Source organism: Herpailurus yagouaroundi, unplaced genomic scaffold (assembly GCF_014898765.1).
Source record: "Herpailurus yagouaroundi ecotype Mexico unplaced genomic scaffold, PumYag 189, whole genome shotgun sequence".
In the NCBI taxonomy this organism is placed as follows: Eukaryota; Metazoa; Chordata; class Mammalia; order Carnivora; family Felidae; genus Herpailurus; species Herpailurus yagouaroundi.
The window spans coordinates 11,101,716-11,120,271 of NW_024412420.1; the positions used below are offsets into that span (position 1 = coordinate 11,101,716).

The 18,556-nt window shown below is 51.8% G+C and overlaps 1 protein-coding gene across 1 annotated transcript in view; it reads left to right on the plus strand.

Annotated features, from left to right (window-relative positions):
* The first annotated feature begins 521 nt into the window (after positions 1-521).
* Positions 522-18,556, plus strand: part of FAM117A (family with sequence similarity 117 member A) — a 43,354-nt gene continuing 25,319 nt past the window's right edge. The window contains exon 1 of the mRNA XM_040497221.1: positions 522-732. Within this exon, the coding sequence (XP_040353155.1) occupies positions 537-732 (196 nt within the window). The 5' untranslated portion in view covers positions 522-536. The remainder of the gene's footprint in view (positions 733-18,556) is intronic.

Consider the following 18,556-nt stretch of genomic DNA (forward strand, 5'->3'; position numbering starts at 1 on the left):
ATCAAAAGTAATGCTTTTTGAACTTATCGCTTTCTTGGTGCTTGCCGGGCTCATTTGCTGGAAGTTTGACACTCCTCCCTACCCCCCATAATGATTTCACTAGTATTTGATTCCATCTTACACCCGGCCCCGCCCCCGCTTAGCCTGACGTCACGTGACAGAGTATTTGCATACTACCTGGGACTGGGTGTGACGCTCCCCTTTTCTGCGTCTTCTCATTGGTGGCACTGGAGAACCAGCCCTCTTCCGGACGGACCAATCAGCGGCCCCTCGGGCAGAGGAAAGCGGGAGGGGGTGGGATGAGGGTGGGGTCTAGGGTTGGATCGCTAGGCATATCGACCAATCATCCTCTAGAAAGGGAAGAACAAGCCGCGAATTGGTTGGGAGGAGGGGTCTGGGGATATGCGGGCCAATGAGAGCTCTGGGCTGAGGGGGCCGGTCTCCGCCCCGCAGGGCAGATAAGCAGCCGCAGCGGGGGTTGGGGGGCTGTGTGGGGCTCGCTGTGGGGCCGAGGCAGGCAGGCTGTCGGGCGGGCGATGGCGGGGGCCGCAGCGGGCGGCAGAGGCGGAGGTCCCTGGGGGCCGGGGCGCGGAGGGGCCGGGGGGCTCCGGCGGGGTTGCTCTCCCCCAGCCCCCGTCGGCTCCCCCCGGGCTGGGCTGCAGCCGCTCAGGGCCACGGTCCCCTTCCAGCTGCAGCAGCCGCACCAGCGCCGGGACGGGGGTGGCCGCGCAGGTGAGCCGGGCCTGGAGCGGGTACCGGGGGGAGGAGTCGTTGGGGGAGGGGGGGGGGGCGGGGGGGGGGGGGCGGGGGGCGGGGCCCCGCGGGCGGGGGCCGTGGCCGGGGGCGAGGGGAGAGAAAGGGGGTCGCGCAAAGTCTGCGAGGGCGGCGAGAGCGAGGAGCGGTGAACGCTGGGGTCCACCGCTGGGACAGAGTGTGCGGGGAGTCGGGGCCGGGAGGTGAGGGGAGGGACATGGCAGACGGAGGCTGGCTTTGGGGGCGTAACCGAAAAGTGGGCAGAGGTGTCGTGTGGGGGTGAGTGGAAGACGCAGGGGTGGCAGCGAGGTGTGAGGAAGGAATGAGTGGCGCGTGAAGGGGGCGCCCTGTGCAGGCTGGCGCTGGAGCGAGGAGCCGGTGGGCGCTGGACGTCTGCACCGGGAGGGGGAGGGGCATGGAGGAGAGCCCCGTGGAGCCATGTGTTACTTCTCCAACTTGAGTTTGGCCCCGGCATCCCGCTCCACAGCTCTGGAGTTCCTTTCCCCAGCCCTTCACGTGCACTTCCCTTTATGCCACCTCCCGGAGCTGGTTTCATCGGAGCCGTTGGAATAAGTTAGTTTAACGGCGTTCACTACGGTACAAACGCTCCGCTCCGATTTCCCTACATTCCTCTTGGTGTGGCCCACAAGTTGTATGCTCCCAGATCATTGACCTGCTTAATATGGCTGTCTCATTCCAAGCATCGTGTGTGTGTGTGTGTGTGTGTGTGTAGAGCCTGGGCAGTTTGCCCCCTGCCATTCCCTCCTACCCCCACCAAGTCTGTTTTTGTCCCAGGCATTGCCAGCCAACGTGGCAGTGGGGTGAGGGCTACAGTCAAGTACAGTGTGGCAAATACCCCCATTTTCTGAACAGCACTGAGACGGTGTCTTAAGAGCAGCTTGGTGTGGTGGGTGTGGGGAAGCTAGGGAGGAGCAAGATTAACCTTGCTTTCACACTCAAAGCTGTGATGGATCCCCCACAAAGGCAGGCAGTTAGGAATGGGGAAAGGAACCCACTTACATGAGGAGGTTGGCAATAAGTGGAAAGTGAGGCTTGCACTTGATTCACACCAGATGTGAAAAAGATCACTGCACACTTCCAAAGCCTCAGAGTCTACCAAACGTACAGAAGTCATGGTCTCTGCCGTCTAATGGTTAATGACATTCTCTACACCAGAGTTTCTTGAGCTTTTTGTGATTACTAAGCCTCATTGCCACACTCCCCCCTCCTGAAATTATAGTTGCTTTTCTACAGTGCCTTTCTAGATAGGAACGGGATTAAGAGGGTCTCTGAAGTTGAAAGTCCAAGTCTCTTTGGATGGGCAGTGTGAATGTTAACACTGCATCTTGGAACACAGAAAACTTGGGCAAATCTGGCAGCAAGATGGTGACCAACTAGTAAAAAGTATGCCTAGAATCTGGTAGCGTAGAGCAGGGCAATGCCCAAACTCATGCCTATCTTGAGCCATAAAGCAAACCACAAGATTACAAACCTGTTGGTTTTGTTTGGACTTCCCTGGAGTCCAGGGAAGTTAGTAGAACAGCAAGCACCAGAGCCTTAGTCACTTTTAGTAGAAATCCACAGAAAGCCTGCCTATGCAGGAGCTGGAAATCTGGTAGCGATCGTATTTTAAGAGCGGTTATTTTGTGTCTACCACAGAACTAACACTGAAGGCAGAAGCACTGGTGGATGCTGTGGAAAGAAGAGTGTAGGTTTGGATACCCGGGTTCTTTACATGGCCTCTTTTTATAAGGCCACAGGCCCTGAGATCCTGGTAAAAACCAAAGAAACTAGAGTTCTGCGTAACTTTTTGCGCGGTTTAGGGCGCGTTGAGTGGCTTCTTGTGTATGGGTGTGGGCTGATGGGTAAATTCTGCACCTGTTCGTACCCCAGAGGCATTCATGAGGCAATTATCTGGTATCTGGTGGGATTATGTATAGATTCTCAGCGAGGCAGGACAGAGGAAAGGTAGAAGGAAGGAGTGGTCTGAGCCTGTGGACTTCTTTGTGAGTAGACTAGCGGAAGGTGCCATCAGTGTTTGCCGCTGCTGATCGTCACCCTTCCCTCCACCTAGCCAAGGTGAGAGCAGTGTTGGCCAAAACCCACTGCCTTTCAGGCTTCAAAGAGCAAACCTATATTGGTCTGAAACCAGTACCGCAGGTTTCAGAATTTCAGCGCCGCCTCCTGCGCTTGTATTCCCTCATCTTTTAAAATGAGCTTTCTAGGGGCGCCTGGGTGGCGCAGTCGGTTGAGCGTCCGACTTCAGCCGGGTCACGATCTCGCGGTCCGTGGGTTCGAGCCCCGCGTTGGGCTCTGGGCGGATGGCTCGGAGCCTGGAGCCTGTTTCCGATGCTGTGTCTCCCTCTCTCTCTCTGCCCCTCCCCCGTTCATGCTCTGTCTCTCTCTGTCCCAAAAATAAAAAAAAACGTTGAAAAAAAAATTAAAAAAAAAAAATAAAATGAGCTTTCTAAACAGGGCTCTGGAACCCAGCTGCTGAAAACGGGCACGTGAGCTGGGACTGGGTTTCCGGGATAATCAGGTGTCATCACTGTTTGTCTCCCACCTCGAGGTGACGTAGCGTTCAGGGCTGTGCAGTTCTCTCTCTCCCACACACCCTGTTGTGTTCCTGGCGAGATAATGTTAGACCTTGTAACACAGGGTGACGATGTAAAGAACGGATTTACCTTCTGTGGCCATTCATCCATAAGGAATGTCTTCATAAAGTGAGGAACGGCTTCCTTCTTTTCTGAGCCTGGGCTAGCAGCGCGGAAGGCAAAAGAAAGCCCAGAGGAAAATAAGGCCAACTCTAAGAAAGCTAAGATCAACCAGTGGGTAATAGCAACCCAAGATACATTTCTTACGGCAGCTCCCCCTCTAATTAAATTCTCGTTTGCTTCTCATGTCAACTGGAGGCTGCTAACTTTTATGTTCTTCCAGGACCACTGATGGACCAAACGGGACTAGGAGGTGAACTGTTCTGGGTTTCAGTCTTCCCTATCCTGCTTAGTGTCTCTGTCTTCATATCTCTAGAATAAGATAAAGTTTAATCCAGCTTTGCAAATTCTTCTCTAGCGGAGAAGAATTACTGGGGCCAGCTAGGTGCTGGGGGAGCCAAGTGTCGCCTGTGTACCTCCTGTGCCCATCAGAACCTTCTTCAACCAAGGGTTGGCAATTATGGCCTGCAGCCAAATCCAGGCCTCTGCCTGTTTTTGTAAATAAAGTTTTATTGGAACACAGCCATGCTCCTTTCTTTAGTGTTGTCTGTGGCTGCTTTTGCACCATGGTGACAGAGTTGACTAGTTGTGATCGAGACCGTAAGGCTCACAAAGCTTAAAATATTTACTATCATAGCACTTTGTAGGAAAAGTTGGGATACCTTTGTCTTAGACAATGTTCCTTACCATTATTCCTATATAAAGATCAATTTCAATACATGTAGTGTATACTTTTGTCAGAAAATTCTAAGAGGGTAAAGAAAGGTAAGAAGCCTATATTCCCACTCATTTTACGCGAAAAGAAAAGGCGGGGGGGTCATCTGCCTCTAGTCAGTTCTCAGTCTTTGTGGGAGATCAGCACGTGTGAATGGAGGCTCTCTACCCTCCACTGCCCGCCCGCCCCACCGCCGTCTTCAGGTGGCATGTGTTCAGTGGACATAAACTAATTTGGATTTACATAAAAGCTTGACTGTTAGGCAAATGTGTACCCCCTCCCTTCGTACCCCCTTGGAAACAACTGCAGTGAACGCATTTCAACTCCACTGGAAATTACTTTAGGTTTATCTCCTGTTTGGGATTTTTCTCCACCCCTTTTCTCTTTCTGAACAGCCGGCGGTAGTCATGGCCGCCCTAAAATGCTGGCTTCCCCACGGGGACGTAGGATGGGTTTACTTCAAATGTCCACTTGGTTCTCCTGGATGGCCATGTCAGTGAATATAAGGCCGCATTGTTATTCGCAATGCTATCGGTAATTATTAAACTCTTTTCTTTGCAGTGCTTTGGAAACTTAGTCCTTGGGGGGATGGGTGTTTAGATAGGTCTGGAACCACATAAAGGAGGTCCCTTATTAGGGACCTTGAGAGACAGCCCTCATCAATTCCTGGTCCTTCTGGACCCTGGCACCAGAAGCAATCCCAATTCTTCTATGCCAAGGAGCCACCTTGCTATAATGAAGCCTGGGGGTGCACTTAAAATCCTTCAAGAGCTCCAGCTGTTCTTGAAAACTCTAGGATGGAGGCAGCTTCTGTCTGGGAAGCGTTAAACACCGCTTAGCCTGATGCTGCTTACTTGCTTTTGACAGCTTTGCCCACACCAGGCACACGGTCAGCAAAACGCACTGCTGGAAGTCTCTCTTAAATGATATCACCGGTGACGGCATCCTTGAAATTTGGGGGCCACGGTTGCCTCACTGCTTTATCCCTCTGGTACGCAAAGGAGTGTGGGTCAAAGTGCTCTTTGGTGTTTTGGATCGCGAAGGATTCTGCGTATGGGAAGTTCCCCACTCACGTAACGTAGAGCTAGGATACTTTAAACCATCTGAGGTCAGTGGAGGAGGGGTGAGAACAAAAGTGGGGTGTGGTGGTAAGAGGACATGATTCTGTCTGGTTCCAAGTGCAGCCAGATCTCCAGAAAATTTGGGGTGGGATCGGAAAACTTCCAGTTGCGGTGGCCACATGAGTTTTGCCAAAGTGGTTGGGGGGGGGCGCTTTAATAGCAGAGAACACTTTACCCGTATTTTTGGCTACGTTATATCGAACGGTGTCATGGGCACCATGGCCACGCTCTTCCTTGATCTTACTCTTTGTCTCATGAAAGTGTAATTAACATACAGCGTTATATTAGTTTCAGCTGTACAAGATGGTTCAACCATTCTATACATCACTCAGTGTATTCCCTGGTCTTAATAGAAGTGTTAGAAATCAGGCGTCCTCGGGGCTCCTGGCTGGCTCAGTTGGTGGAGCGCGTGACTCTTGATCTCTGGGTTGTGAAATCGAGCCCCACGTTGGGTGTAGAGATTACTTTTTAAAAAAGGAAAACAAAGCGAGCATCCTCCTCTGGGTTTTTACGCTTCTCACGTAGAGCCTTTGTGCTATAAGGATTCACGCTTCAAAGTGTGATATGTTGTGGGGGCAGGTCTGCTGTTTCAGTCTGGCTGACACAATCCCATTTATCAAGTGCTGTTTGACACCTGCTCAAATGCTTTCCTAGTCATACCTGGGCTTACCCTTATTCTACAGGCAGTTTGGAGCCCTCTCAAGGGGCTGCAAGGGGAAAACCTGTGTCTCCTTCCCAATCTAGAGAGAAGGTGGGTACCTACCAGCACGTTGGTTGAGTGAGAGTGGACAATCCCTTCTTGGGTTGTTAGTAAGTTTTACCCCACTTTGAGGTGGATAGAACAGGAGCCGGGAGGAGTGGAAGCCGCCAAAAGATGAGTGGGAGACTTGGGCCACTTTTCCCCCTGCCTGAGTTGAATCTTCACAGAGGGCTCCATTATTTGGTTTGCAGGGTTATGAATTAACCAAACACGAGCCGCATCTATTCACATTGTTAGGTCAAAACCAAATCCTGATCTCTGAGAGAAAAGAGTTTTGGATTATATTTGAAGTTATAAATTATCCGTGCTCCAATTCCTCTCCAGCGGTGAGGAGCTTGTGAAGGGCTCGTTGTTCTTGGGAACAGCTGTATGGAGGGAGTTTCTCTACCGCCGGCTGCCCGCACTCGGGCCTCCAGCTCATGGTCCCCACCAAACCTCCTGGTTTTGAAACCTCTTCCCGGCGCTTCGCTTCTCTCCTCCACACCTCTTCCTCAGGGTCACTACAAAGCTGCGTGCTCAACTCGGGAGTCTTTTAAATGTTTGTCCTCAGGCCCGAATGAGCCTCGGTTCACTTTCACTGTGTCAGAAGGCTACAGCCAATCAAGGGTGCATTTAACGAACTGAGAAGAATGCTATCAAAGTGTTTCATGATAGGGAATCTTTTAGCTCCAGCCCTTGAGGAACCTGGAACTGAAGTCTGGGCTCTGTGCAGACAGATACTTACCCTGCCCTGCTCACAAGCCCTAGATGGAGAGCCTTGAGCTCAGCATTGCCTGCGCATGAACAATTGTTACTTCCGGCTCCCTAATAAAAAGGGTGGGAGGCGGGGGGGCGGCCCCCCCGGCCGGGGAAGATTCCTCTGGGGGCTTTGGTTGATCTGAAGCAGCAGGCCTGTGATCAGCGGCAGTGGAATCTTCTGTGTGGCTATCTTGCAAATGGAGGGTGGCTTTTGGAGGTGGAGGGAACTATGTTAATCAGCGCAGGCCCAGTCTAACCCCAGCTCTGTTACCTGAATCCCCTGTCATCTGATCCTAAATGAAAACATGCACGAGAGCCTTGTGGTCTCACCTCCTTAAGAGGCAAAGGTAGGATTAACCATAAGACTCCAAGAGCAAATTACTAACACGTCCACAAGTGAATAAAGTACAAAGCCAGGCAGGAGGAGGCATAGAATAAAGGAATATTTAGTGTTAGGTAGGGTCAATTAGAGAATTACTGGGATATTTCTAGTAAGTTTTTGTTGTTTTTTTTTTAATTGGCCAATGTGTTATTCTCCCTAAGGTTGAATTAAGCGTCTACTCTCCTCTCTTTCCTTCCCTTTCAAAAGTGGCATTGGTGTGGCCCTGTCTGGTCAGCTGTGTCTCTTCACTTTCTCAGATCTCTTTAGGCCCTTCAGCCTGTGCTGCAAATTGTGTGCCTGCCTTTTTAAAAGGTAGGCACCTCATGTTTCAAGTTCAAGTGCAATGGAACTCACCCTGCAGCTTGAACAGATTTGAGTGTTTTTGCAGAGGGAGGGCCAGGGCAGATGGGGAGTGTCGTGTTCAATAAATACTTGTTGGATTGAGTTGCTGGAAAGGCAGCAGGGGTGGGGAGAGTGAGCCACACTTCCCCCAGGCTCATTTGAAATGGTTTTTCCCACTTCTGGTCCCCACACACTGTGCCCCCTTTATAATACCTCTCTGCAGCTACTTCCAAGGCAACCCCCCCCCCCACCTCCCCGAAGTGTTAGTGTTCTCTCTCTCTTTAAATCACTGGTCTCCTATTCATCCTGGTCATTGGGCTTGAAGCCCAGCTGGTGGCAAAGACGTGGCATTTCCATGGATGTCATTGCTAGGCCTGTAGGTTCCCTTCCCTTCGTACTTAAAGCCAGAGGGTGAGCTTGGGCAGTTAGTTACCAGGTCGATCCATGAAAACAGCCAACATTTAGGATTTTGTTATGATTCCGTGAAAAAAAAAAAAAAAAAAAAAAAAAAAGCCAGACTACCTGGCTTTATTTAGGCTTAGAAGTGGCTATGGGTGACAGGCCAAGGAAACCAAGATGAATACTGGGTACCCTTTCATTCCAAGTGGATTTACACCACATTCCTAGTAGTGTTATAATGTATAGCGAAGGGAAGCGGAAAAACAAAGTGTGAGTCGCTGGCCTTTCTAGGCTAGGGAGCAGAACTGGCTGTGGGCCCGGGGTGGGGGTGGGGCGGGGTTCAGGCTTCCCCTAGAGGTGTGATCAGGCTGGGAGTCCCCCTCTCCCAAGCCAGACACCATCCCGCTTCTCCTGTGCCCCCCAGGCCCCCAGCAAGCGGGGAAATGCTCGAAAGAGATGCCCGTCATCCTTCTCCGAGCCCTGGACCCATGCACCGTCATCCATGGAGACTGTTCCTCTGCCTTTCAAGTTGCCAACCATGGGCCCGGCGGCTTAGTCAAAATGGTTTTATGCACCTGCCCAGCTGGGGGGTGGGGGCGGGTAACTTTGGACAGAGTAAGATTGTGATTGAGAGGAAGGAGAGACAGCTTCTGTTACCTCGACCTCCCTTCTCCTCCTCCCTACCCCACACACTACTGCCTTCCCTTGAAGAGTTTTCTGTGCTCGGTGCGTGTTTGATCGCCCACACGGCTTGGAGAGAACGGGCACCCATAACACGTGTGCTCCCTGCCCCACACCTGCGAGCTGGCTGTAAACCTGCCACGCGGCCTCTGTCTGGGGATTGTCTTTGTAACTCATACCCATCAGATATGACAGACCAACTGGGGTTGAGGGTGGAGCTCGATGCCCTTTGGCGAGACGGAGGGGATGCAACCAGAGAGCTTTCTCACGGGATTACGCAGTCCGGATTTAGAGATTGTGAAGAAGGCGGTATGAGCCGCGCACCCGTGTGGCGTGTGCACCTCTCACTGCCGAGAGCAGCATCTGGGCTCTTTCTCACTGGAACCGCAGGCCTGGGTGGTTCTGTGTTCACAGGAGAAGTCGAAAGCAGCTCCTTCACGTGGAAAGCAAAGTCGGTGAATCCCAACAAGTTTTTGTCTTGTTCAGGGAAGTTGAGCGTATAAGTAGCGCTAGCCTTTTTTTTTTTTTTTTTTTTTTTCCCAGCCCTGTAGGTGCAGGTGGCATTTACTTGTTTTCGCAGATAAGTCACCGAGGCCCAGAAAGGAAGTGACTTGCCCCAGACCACGTGACTAATGAAGCCCTGTTGCTCCTGATCTCAGGGCTCTTCCCACATCTGTGTGGAGAACCCATTGTGAATTTCCTCCCAGGTTGGCACCCTCTGCTGCCTGCCCCGCACACGCCCAGCCTTTGTTTCCCTTCTGCGTGTATGCCTGGAGCCCAGGAGTGGAAATCCATTCGTTCGGTTGACCCAAAGAGAACTGGAAAGGAAAAGGGATGGCAAAGAGGCTTGTTCGTTCCTTGGGCACCCCATAAGCGCCTGTCCGTTTGGTGTGGCCCATTGGGAGGTGGTGGTTAGTGTATTCAACGTGTGATAGGATAGTGGCACCATTTCCGCGCGGAATGCGAAGCTAACCAGGGACAGATAGACCCAGGAGGCAGGCAGGGTTTTCCTGCCTTTGTGGGGTCACAGTCCTGGAGAGCTTGGGGCCATGTCAGGGAGAGACCCCTAAGATAGAGCCTATGGGAAAGGGCGTCTTTCTTATATGTGACTGCTTGGAACCCCACAGAGCACCTGGGAATAAGTGCGGGTGGTGCATTCCTTCGGTGGGGAGCAGGGGCGGGTGGCATGGTACCATGATGACAGCTTAGTCTTCCTTACAGGGAGGGAACCCCTGGTGCAAACCACCCTCCTCCCCGCCACGCTCTATTTGAGTGCGTCTCCCCCTCCTAGCTTCAGGTTACGTGGGAGTAGAGTCACTGTGACATGTGGTAGTGCCTTGATGAGACCAGCGTGCGCGCAGTCAAGGGGAATATCGGGGACTGGAACTCAGGAGAAAGCTCCATCATCTAGGGGCTTGGTGTCACGGAAAACTGCCTGGCCTGCTTCACAGAGGTCACCTGGCCTCTCCCGAGAGGGTGACGGGCAGCTCTTCCCTCCTGACCTCTCTCACGAAGCTAGATTTTGTGTAGAATTCTTGAATGTTCTGATAGCCGTATGCTGACCTGCAGTGCTTCTCAACTTCATAAGGGAGAATCCCATTATGATACAAATATTATCGAAAACAATTCTGTATAATAAAACTATTTCCATGGTTCATATAACTGCTTTATTGTTGTTTTTTTGTGGGTTTTGTTGTTTAAAGAAACGAGTAACCGACTATTTTCTGTATCAGGTACTCTTTCTTGTCCCTGTCCATATATGAGTTCATCCCTAAGCCAGGGCACTTGAGCCCTAGCTGTTTGCATTGGAGGCAGGGAGAAGGGAGAGGAGCAGTGGACCCACCACCAAGTAGCAAGGGCCCACTGGCTTCCATTTCATCTCGAACCTTCCACCCTCCGATACGTCCTTGTTTTCAAACAGAACACCACCCAAAGACCCAACAAAGGACGGTATGTGTGTTTATCTGAATGTGAGTGTGTGTCTGGAGCGTGAGTGACCACGTAGGTGTCGAGTAAGTGTGTGCATGTGAAAAAGTGCACGTGACAGAAAGCGAATGGCAAAAGCGGGTGGGGCCAGGGTCTGACAGAAGGTGAATCTGGGTAAAGGTTATGTGGGGGTCCCATATGCTGCTCGTGTGCTGGCATCTGTGAGCTTGAGATTATTTCCAAATAAAAAGTTTAAAACATGAGTACATGCTTGACTGGTGTGACTGGACCAGGAGTTCTGTAGAATATATGCTCTCTTCCCTCCATCTTATAACATCTCTTATTCTCCCCATTTAACAGACAGCAAAACTGAAGCCCAGAGAAGTAAAGTGACCACGTAGCGCACGGGGGCGAGGCAGGATTGGGGTCCACGTATTGACCACTGTAGTAGGCCACCCCTCAGGAGACTAGACCGCGGCTTGTCCTTACTCCCTGAGCGGGATAAGGGGGCCATCAGAGTCCAAGAACGATCGGGTGCCTGCCGTGGCGTGCCTGAGCCCCATCCGTGCCCCACGCTGACCCAGCCCCGGGGGTCAGCAGCACTGCAGCTGTCTGCCGAAGTGCACTGAGTCCGCTCATGATGTCCAGGTACCTCCTCGGGGAGAACTGCTTCCTTCTTCTAAGAAACACTCTTAACTCTGCTCTTCAGTCAGCTCTCTACGTTTCTTAAAGTGCAGGAGATCGGAGGCCTGTCTTGCGCCAGAGCCGTGGAGTGATTCTATTTTGAGTTTTTACGTCCGCGATCGGAGGGTGAGAGCAGTCGGGTTTGGTATAGAAAGCAACGCCAGAGTATGGGCCTGGGCCAGAGCGCTTTCTCGACTGAGCACCAGGCGGCCGGTGGACCCTCCGGAGCGGGCCGGGCGGGGGGCGGGCGGGGGGAGGGGGGGACATTTATGCAGTTCGGTGCGGCGTGTCTTCCCAAGTGCCCAGGAGTTACAACTTCGTACACAAAGGGAGGGCTCGCTCTCAGTCATCGAAAACCTACTAACCACAGGACCCGCAGAGGGTACATCTGACCATCCCGCTGAGCCAGCAGAGGGAGAAGTTCAGACGCTGTCATTTGTTTCCTGGCCCCTTTGCTCGAACCCCAAACCACATGGTTTACAGCTCTCTGCGCTCCTTGAACCCCTTGAATTATTCCTGACAGTGTTGCTTAACCGATATTCCCCCGCCCCCCCAGCTTCCAGAATTGGGGTAAGCGAGTGAGTCTTCTTCTACTTCTTAAGACAGAGAGTACAGTTTTGGCAAAAATTTAGTTTTAGCACGTGTCCTTTATCTGCAGGGCCTTCCTGTGGCCACCCTAGAGCCATGAGACTGGTTAAGTGGGACACCAAAGGATTTTTTTTCCCCATGGGCTCCAGCCAGTTATGTGAAATAAACCCATGAACATTTGCTGTATTATTACCCCAGTGCCTGTGGACTCAGATTGCTTGCCTTAAGGTGGGCATCAAGTTATAAGGGCTATCCCCGCTATTCTCCGATTCTTCTCGGCTCTGTCCTACCCCTAAAAAAGTGCCAGGTGGATGACACCCTGGGTCAGAACAAGATGCAGGAGGATGGGGGAAGACCGCCCCCTAATTCCTGTTGGGTCGTGTGCAGCTTAGCCGTGTAAAGGGGGCCAAAAGCGGTCTACTTAGACGGGATAGCGGCAAAGGAGCCTTGTTGTTCCAGTTGGGTTTTTTTTAAGTATTTATTTATTTATTTGTGTATTTAGCGAGAACGGGGTGGGGGAGGGGCAGAGGGGAACAGAGAATCTGAAGTGGGTTCTGCGCTGACAGCATAGAGCCCGATGCGGGGCTCAAACTCACGAACCTGGAGATCATGACCTGAGCCGAGGTCAGACACTTAATGGACTGAGCCCTCCGGGCACCTCTCAGTTCCAGTTCTCAGAGGTACAGATAGGACGTCTTGGTAATTGACCTCCCAAACTGTTTCTCTGGATCAAATTTTCCTTTGCTTCAGGCGGCTAAACCTTTTCTTTGCCTGACTTATAAAAGAAGATACCAATACTATTTAACAGCCCTTGATTTAAGAGCAGGCACAAAGCCCGTCGCGTACGGGGAAGGTGGCGTAACTTACCCCCCAGTGACATGTATTGCCCTGTCCACCTCTGTCTGTGCAAGCACGTGTAGAGAGGTGACCTGGCAAGCGTCCTTCTGCTCTGAAGTCATCAGTGGTCTTGGGCATACACTGATGGTAGGAAAAAATCATCATACCTTTCGAGGCTGTTTCTGGAGGGTCCATCTAATCTTGCTTTTCAGACTAGGTTTACCCGGGAGGCACTGCATAACCTTTGAGCCTCCCATCTGAACAACCGGAGAGATCAGGGCAGCATTGCAGGGGCTGTCCTGGAATGTTGCCCAGCACACTTTGGGGTTTTTCCACCGGTAGGGCAACAGCCTGGGAGTTTGCCTGGGATTTGAGGTTAGGCTAGGTCAGTTCCAGAATGTCCGAGGCCGGGTGGAGAACCTCTCGGTGGGATGTAGCAGTCTCTTGGGTATCTCCTCTTTGCAGCCGGAGGACGCAGTAGAACTGGCGGAAGGAGATGGTTGTAACAAGAGAAGATTTTGCACAAGTGGGACAGCATGGTCCATGCAGCTTTGCAAGGCTGCGAGGGCTGAGCAGAGGGACCCTAACAGGGTTTTAGACCCTGAAGGCAAAGCAAATCCTGTGACCCTGTGACCGTAACTTCCTGGTCCTGAATAATTGAGCAATTGCTTCTTAAAGCCCCCCCTCCCCACCACCCCTCAACCCTGAGCAAAATGAACCTGAGTCAGTGTTAAGAGCAGAGAGCCTGACAGGTTCCAACCTAGTGAGGTGTAGCCAGCAAGCAAATGTGCCCTCTGAGCTCTGATGTCTGCTCGCCCGGTCATGTGACCAGACCTGCCTGTGGCTAGCTGCAGGTAAACTGAGCACTGTTTATATGCTCCAGCTTGGTCTGGGAGCCCACAGCACAGCTGTCTTGATCAGCCAAATCTCCCTTTGAATCTGTGAACTTGTGCCCCGCCCCTGCCCCTTAACTTACCTTACCTTGCCCCAGATGATAGCGTGGGCTCTGAACTTTCCATTTAGCTGAATTGGTCACCGGCCATCTTTTATTTACCCTTTAATAGTTGGGGAATTCTAGAACTAGAGGAGGCTCAGACTCCTCTGCTGTCACTCCCTGCCTTCTGGGGGTGACTCCTGAGACATCCGGGGGCATACAGTTATCTCTCCCCAGAGCTGCTTGGGGGCAGTCCTCCTCATCTAATTATGATGAGCCAGGAGGTTCTTTCTTGTATCCAGCTAGACTCTCTCCTATTCTAACTAAAGTCTGTTTGCTTTCCTTCGCTTTTGCACCCATGCCGAGGACTGATGAATTCTAAGGCCTTAGAAGCTACCTTTCCTTTAGCCACTTTTACCTATGTTTCCAAGATCTCACTGGTTTCTCCATTCCTGTGACAGAGCTAATTGTGGCAAATGGATGCCCAGGGGTAACTTAGCTGGGCATCGCTGAGGTTATATCCACTTCCGATTGTGTTTCTGGACCTGGAGAAGCCCCTTCAGTCTGCCCATGGTCTTGGTCTTGCTCCCGGGATGATGTGACCTTTCTTAATTTAACGTTACCTCCTTCATTGGGTATCTTTATTCTACCTCGTACTGATTTACATCTTTCAATTCCTTGCCTCAGATGAAGCCTCATTCGCTGTTTCGTTTCTTCTCGCCCACCTTCCCTTTCCCCAAATTAGAAGTCCAGAGCAGTGACCCAATTGAATTTGACTACAACCTGCCAAGATTGAAATGTTAAAGGGTTTAGATCCTTGCTGAGGAGGGGACGGAATTTCCGTCTTCCCAAATCAAGCCCGTTCTTTTTTTTCCCCCCACAACTTTTATTTCGGAGAATTTCAAACCTACAGAAAAATTGTAAGCACCACACACACCCGTTTATCTTTCATCTAGAGGCACTGATAACTTTTTGCTACAATTGTCAAATCTCTCTTCTCTCCTGTGTGTGTCTCGACTTACGTGTGCATCCGCATGTGCGTTTTGTTTGTTTTTTGTGAACTGTTTGGAAATTACATATATCGTGACACTTCACCCTTAACCTCAGTGGCGGCTCCTGAGAATAAGGCCATTCTTCTACATTATCATTGATATCTCTGCGGGAGAGAGAGAGAGAGAGAGAGAGAGAGAGAGAGAAAGAGAGAATGAGAATATCCCAAGCATCCCAAGCAGGCTCCATGCTGAGCATTGAGCATTGAGCCCAATGCGGGCCTCAGTCTCACGACCCTGGGATCATGACCTAAGCCAAAATCAAAAGTCAGGTGCTTAACCAAGGCTGGATGGAACTAAAACTAAGTCCTAGTTTGTTCACAAAGCAGACATTATTTTGACGATTTGGAGTTCTTATTTCTTTTCTTTCTTTCACCCACTTTGCATTCTCCTCACCAGAAAAGGAATCTCTTCATTTTTTAAATTGTCTTTTTCTTCCCCTGGGCCCCGCCCAAGATGCCCAGCGGGTAAAACAGTGTTCCTGAGACCCAGGTATGATCACCCTGGTTCCTAGCGAGGGAAAGGACTAGAACTCTTCTAACCCGTGGAAGCCGTTCCTCAGTGAAAGCAGCCAGCCAGTCAGAGACTGGAGCCGGCCAGTGGAGGACGGGGGTGGGAATTATACCCTCAAAAGTCTTCTGGGTTAAAAAGATCCGCATCTCCATTGTCTGCGGGGCCCGGGAGAAATCAGTTCGCCTCTTTACACGAGGGTGTGTCACAGGCCCCCCACCTGTAACACACCGGAAATTCTGCCTCCTGTTCTGTAGGTGAGTTCACGAGAGTATGGGGTGCACACATTCAGAGTGGGAATCGCTGAGTTTCAGTCACAGGTGTCCCCTCGTAGGATTTGTTGTGGACGAACCTTCTCAGTCTCGGATGCTGCCTTTCCCTCAGTTTATCTTACAAGGCTACCTGGGAGCTGACTGGATGTTGTGATTCCTTCTTGACTTGATAGGAATCAGATTGTTGCGAGAAGTGAAAATACGGAGGGGTTTGTGCCCGTCCTCCGAGTTTATAGGCCGCCCAGAGATTCTTCACTCCCAAATAACCGTGGGTGGGGATTTTTTTTTGTTTGTAAGAGAGAGCTAGGCTATGTGCTATTTATGCTACGCGTGCAAAGTCCAAGTAGATCCCAAAGGAAAGCGTGATCCAATCACTAACTGCTAGTATTTTGTTTTAAGGATGTTGAAATCCTGCAGAACTCTTCAGAGAATTCAGATAAAAGGTGAAAAGTTCACACCACTTCCTTTTCTTCTAACTGCAGGTTCTTGAGAATCGAATAACTGAGTAACTGCTGTCTACTCTTTTTGTACGCGCGCACACACGCGCGTGCGCGCGCGCGCGCATACACGCACACTTGAGATCACCCTTTTCCTCCTTACTGCTACAAAGAGTCAGCCTCTTCCTTATTTTTTCCCCCCACAGTGACATCTCTAGATGGGTTGCTCCTGGCCCTTCTCTCCCGCTTCCCATAGATGTGGTCTGTGTGCTGAGAAGTCAGACACGGCCAGAAATGCCCTCACTTGTGCTGCGCACTTAACCATGGACTTAGGAATTCACTGAGGGTCTGGCTGAGTGGTTTCTCATGCATATACAAATATCATCGCTCTTTTCTGTTTAGGTAAGCCTTCGCGGTAAGGGAAATGTGATGTTACTCTTGTTTCCTTCTTTCTTTTTAGAATCTGGTTTCTGTAGCTTCTCCATGTCGTGGTTGAAAATGAGCTCTTTGCTCGGCGCCGAAAGCAGCTTTGTTTAAAGCCCCAGGTTTGATTTTTCCCAGCTGGGATGGTTGGGGTCTCCTTGGGCTTTCCAAGGAGGGCTTCTAACTCTTGTACAGTCATGTTGGGGATTTCAGTTTGACCACAACTTCCCTCCAAAACCCACATGTCCCTGAGTTAAGCAAGCAGTTCGGCAGCACTGGACTATACAGGTTGCTCCGAAGATCTGTCTGCAGTGTTTAATCCCAACACACGTACTGAAATGGAACAAGAATCCTTATAAAGCTTCTGGAAGGAACTTCCCCTACCGACTGCCAATCTGTTCCTGGGGAAGTGTTTAGAAATTCTGATTCCCTGTTTCACTTTGCTCCTCTCCAGATTCACATCCCCCCCCCCCTCCTCCCCCAACAAAAGGGCCGCATCACAGCCTGGAGGGGGGGGCGGGACGGGGCAGGGCCTGCTCCCTTGATGGCCAGCTTTATGCCCCCGGCCTCAGCTTCCCAGACTGCCCCGCCCTGCCAGCTCCTCTTTCTGAAGGAAGATGCCTGCCGGCAAGAAGCAGATTGTAGAAAAACACGTATGCTCTGATCTCATTTTTATTAAAAAGACAGATGCATACACGCGTGCGTGGCGAGAGCTCAGGAAGGGTTGTGTACAGGTGGCGATCTCCCGAGTGGGGACACTCACAGTTGTTATTTTTCAGTTCCTGCTCACCTGCATTTTCGTATTCCCTCCAATGCAGGTACAGCTTCTGTTACAGTATGTGATCTCTCTTTAAGAGAGGAGGCGAGAAGGCTAGTGCTGGTAATGCTCCAAAGCCCAGCGACGTGAGAAAGTGACTCCCAGCTCACTTGTGAGACCAGCTGGTTGTTGAGTTTTGGCCACGTGTGCGACCTCGCTGGCTATCTTTCTCCCTTTTGTAGTCCTTCTGGGGTATTTTGGGACCACTAGGTCTCACGTTAACAGAGGATGAGGGAGAGGAGCCTTGTCTTACTTCCCAAGCTTCTCCTGCGTTGCTTCAAAGGTAGCAACATGAGTGAAGTCACCCCCCGCCCAGATGCCCGGCCGGGACCCTCTGGTCAGCGGCTGGTTTCTCCGTGCAAGCTGCCAAACCTCCACCCCATGCTCTATCTCTGGCCACGTTGAGAAAGACAGCCACAAAAGCCTCACTTCCTGCATCATCTGCTGCCTTCCTCCTTCCCCTGACCCCCTCTTGCCCTTCTTCTAAGCGCCGTCATCCTTCTTTGGGTTCCTGGGGTGGGGGGGGGGGGGGGGGGGTGCTGGTGTGGTCAGGCCTGAGCTGATCTCCAGCCAGGGGATAGGAGGGAACAGCAGAGACAGTGTCCTCCTTCATCCTTGTCCCCGTGCCCTCTTCCCATATCACTGGTGCTTATAGACTGGCGTGTCGTGGGCACTCTGGAGGAGTCCGCCGGTCTGTGGTGGTGCGCCAGGCCCCTCTTGGCCACTCTCCGTCCCGCGTCCTGTCTGCTCTTTGCTTTCCGCCCCCTGGACCCTCCCCCCAACGCACAGACACCTGACCGCTGGCCCTGTCCACTCGGAGCCCCTGTCCCCGAAGCCATACAAATGCAGCAGTTGGGAAACCGAACCAAGTGGCGCTGGAAGATAGCACCTGAGGCTTCTTATCTCTGGCGTGCGCTGTCGTGTTTTGTTTTTTCCATTTGCCGTTGCCCAAGAACCCAAGCCTCCGCCGCTGCTCAGCTGCATGGTGAAATGGCCTGGCCCCGTGCCAGGGTGCTTCGCCAGGTGGTTGGGCTGTGGAGGCTGCTACATGCGATGGGCCGATAATACCCCACAGCGCTGTAAACAGGACACTCCACCCTCCCGCAGACACCCAGCTGGTGCCCGTCCCCCCCCTCCGCCACCCTCCCCCAAGGCCTGCTGCTTTGTCACGGGCCCGTCGTGATACGGGCGTTGCTTCTCAGCTAGGGGAGCCGATTGTCCTGTTTCCCTCCCTCCCCCCACCGGCTTCCCAAATCTGAGAGGGGTACTTTCCAGAAATGAAACCAGTTCATCTTCCAACCGCAAGCAACCGTCGCGACCTCTCAGTGCTGCTGCTTTAGCTGTACTCCCACAGTGGCCTCGCAGACCCCAGTCCCCAGATCTTTCCGGTATGTCCGTGAGGGCTCAGCCCCGTTTCGACGACGCTCTCACTCGGGGGACTTCTCAGGGGACGGTCCCACCTGAGCTAGGTCTC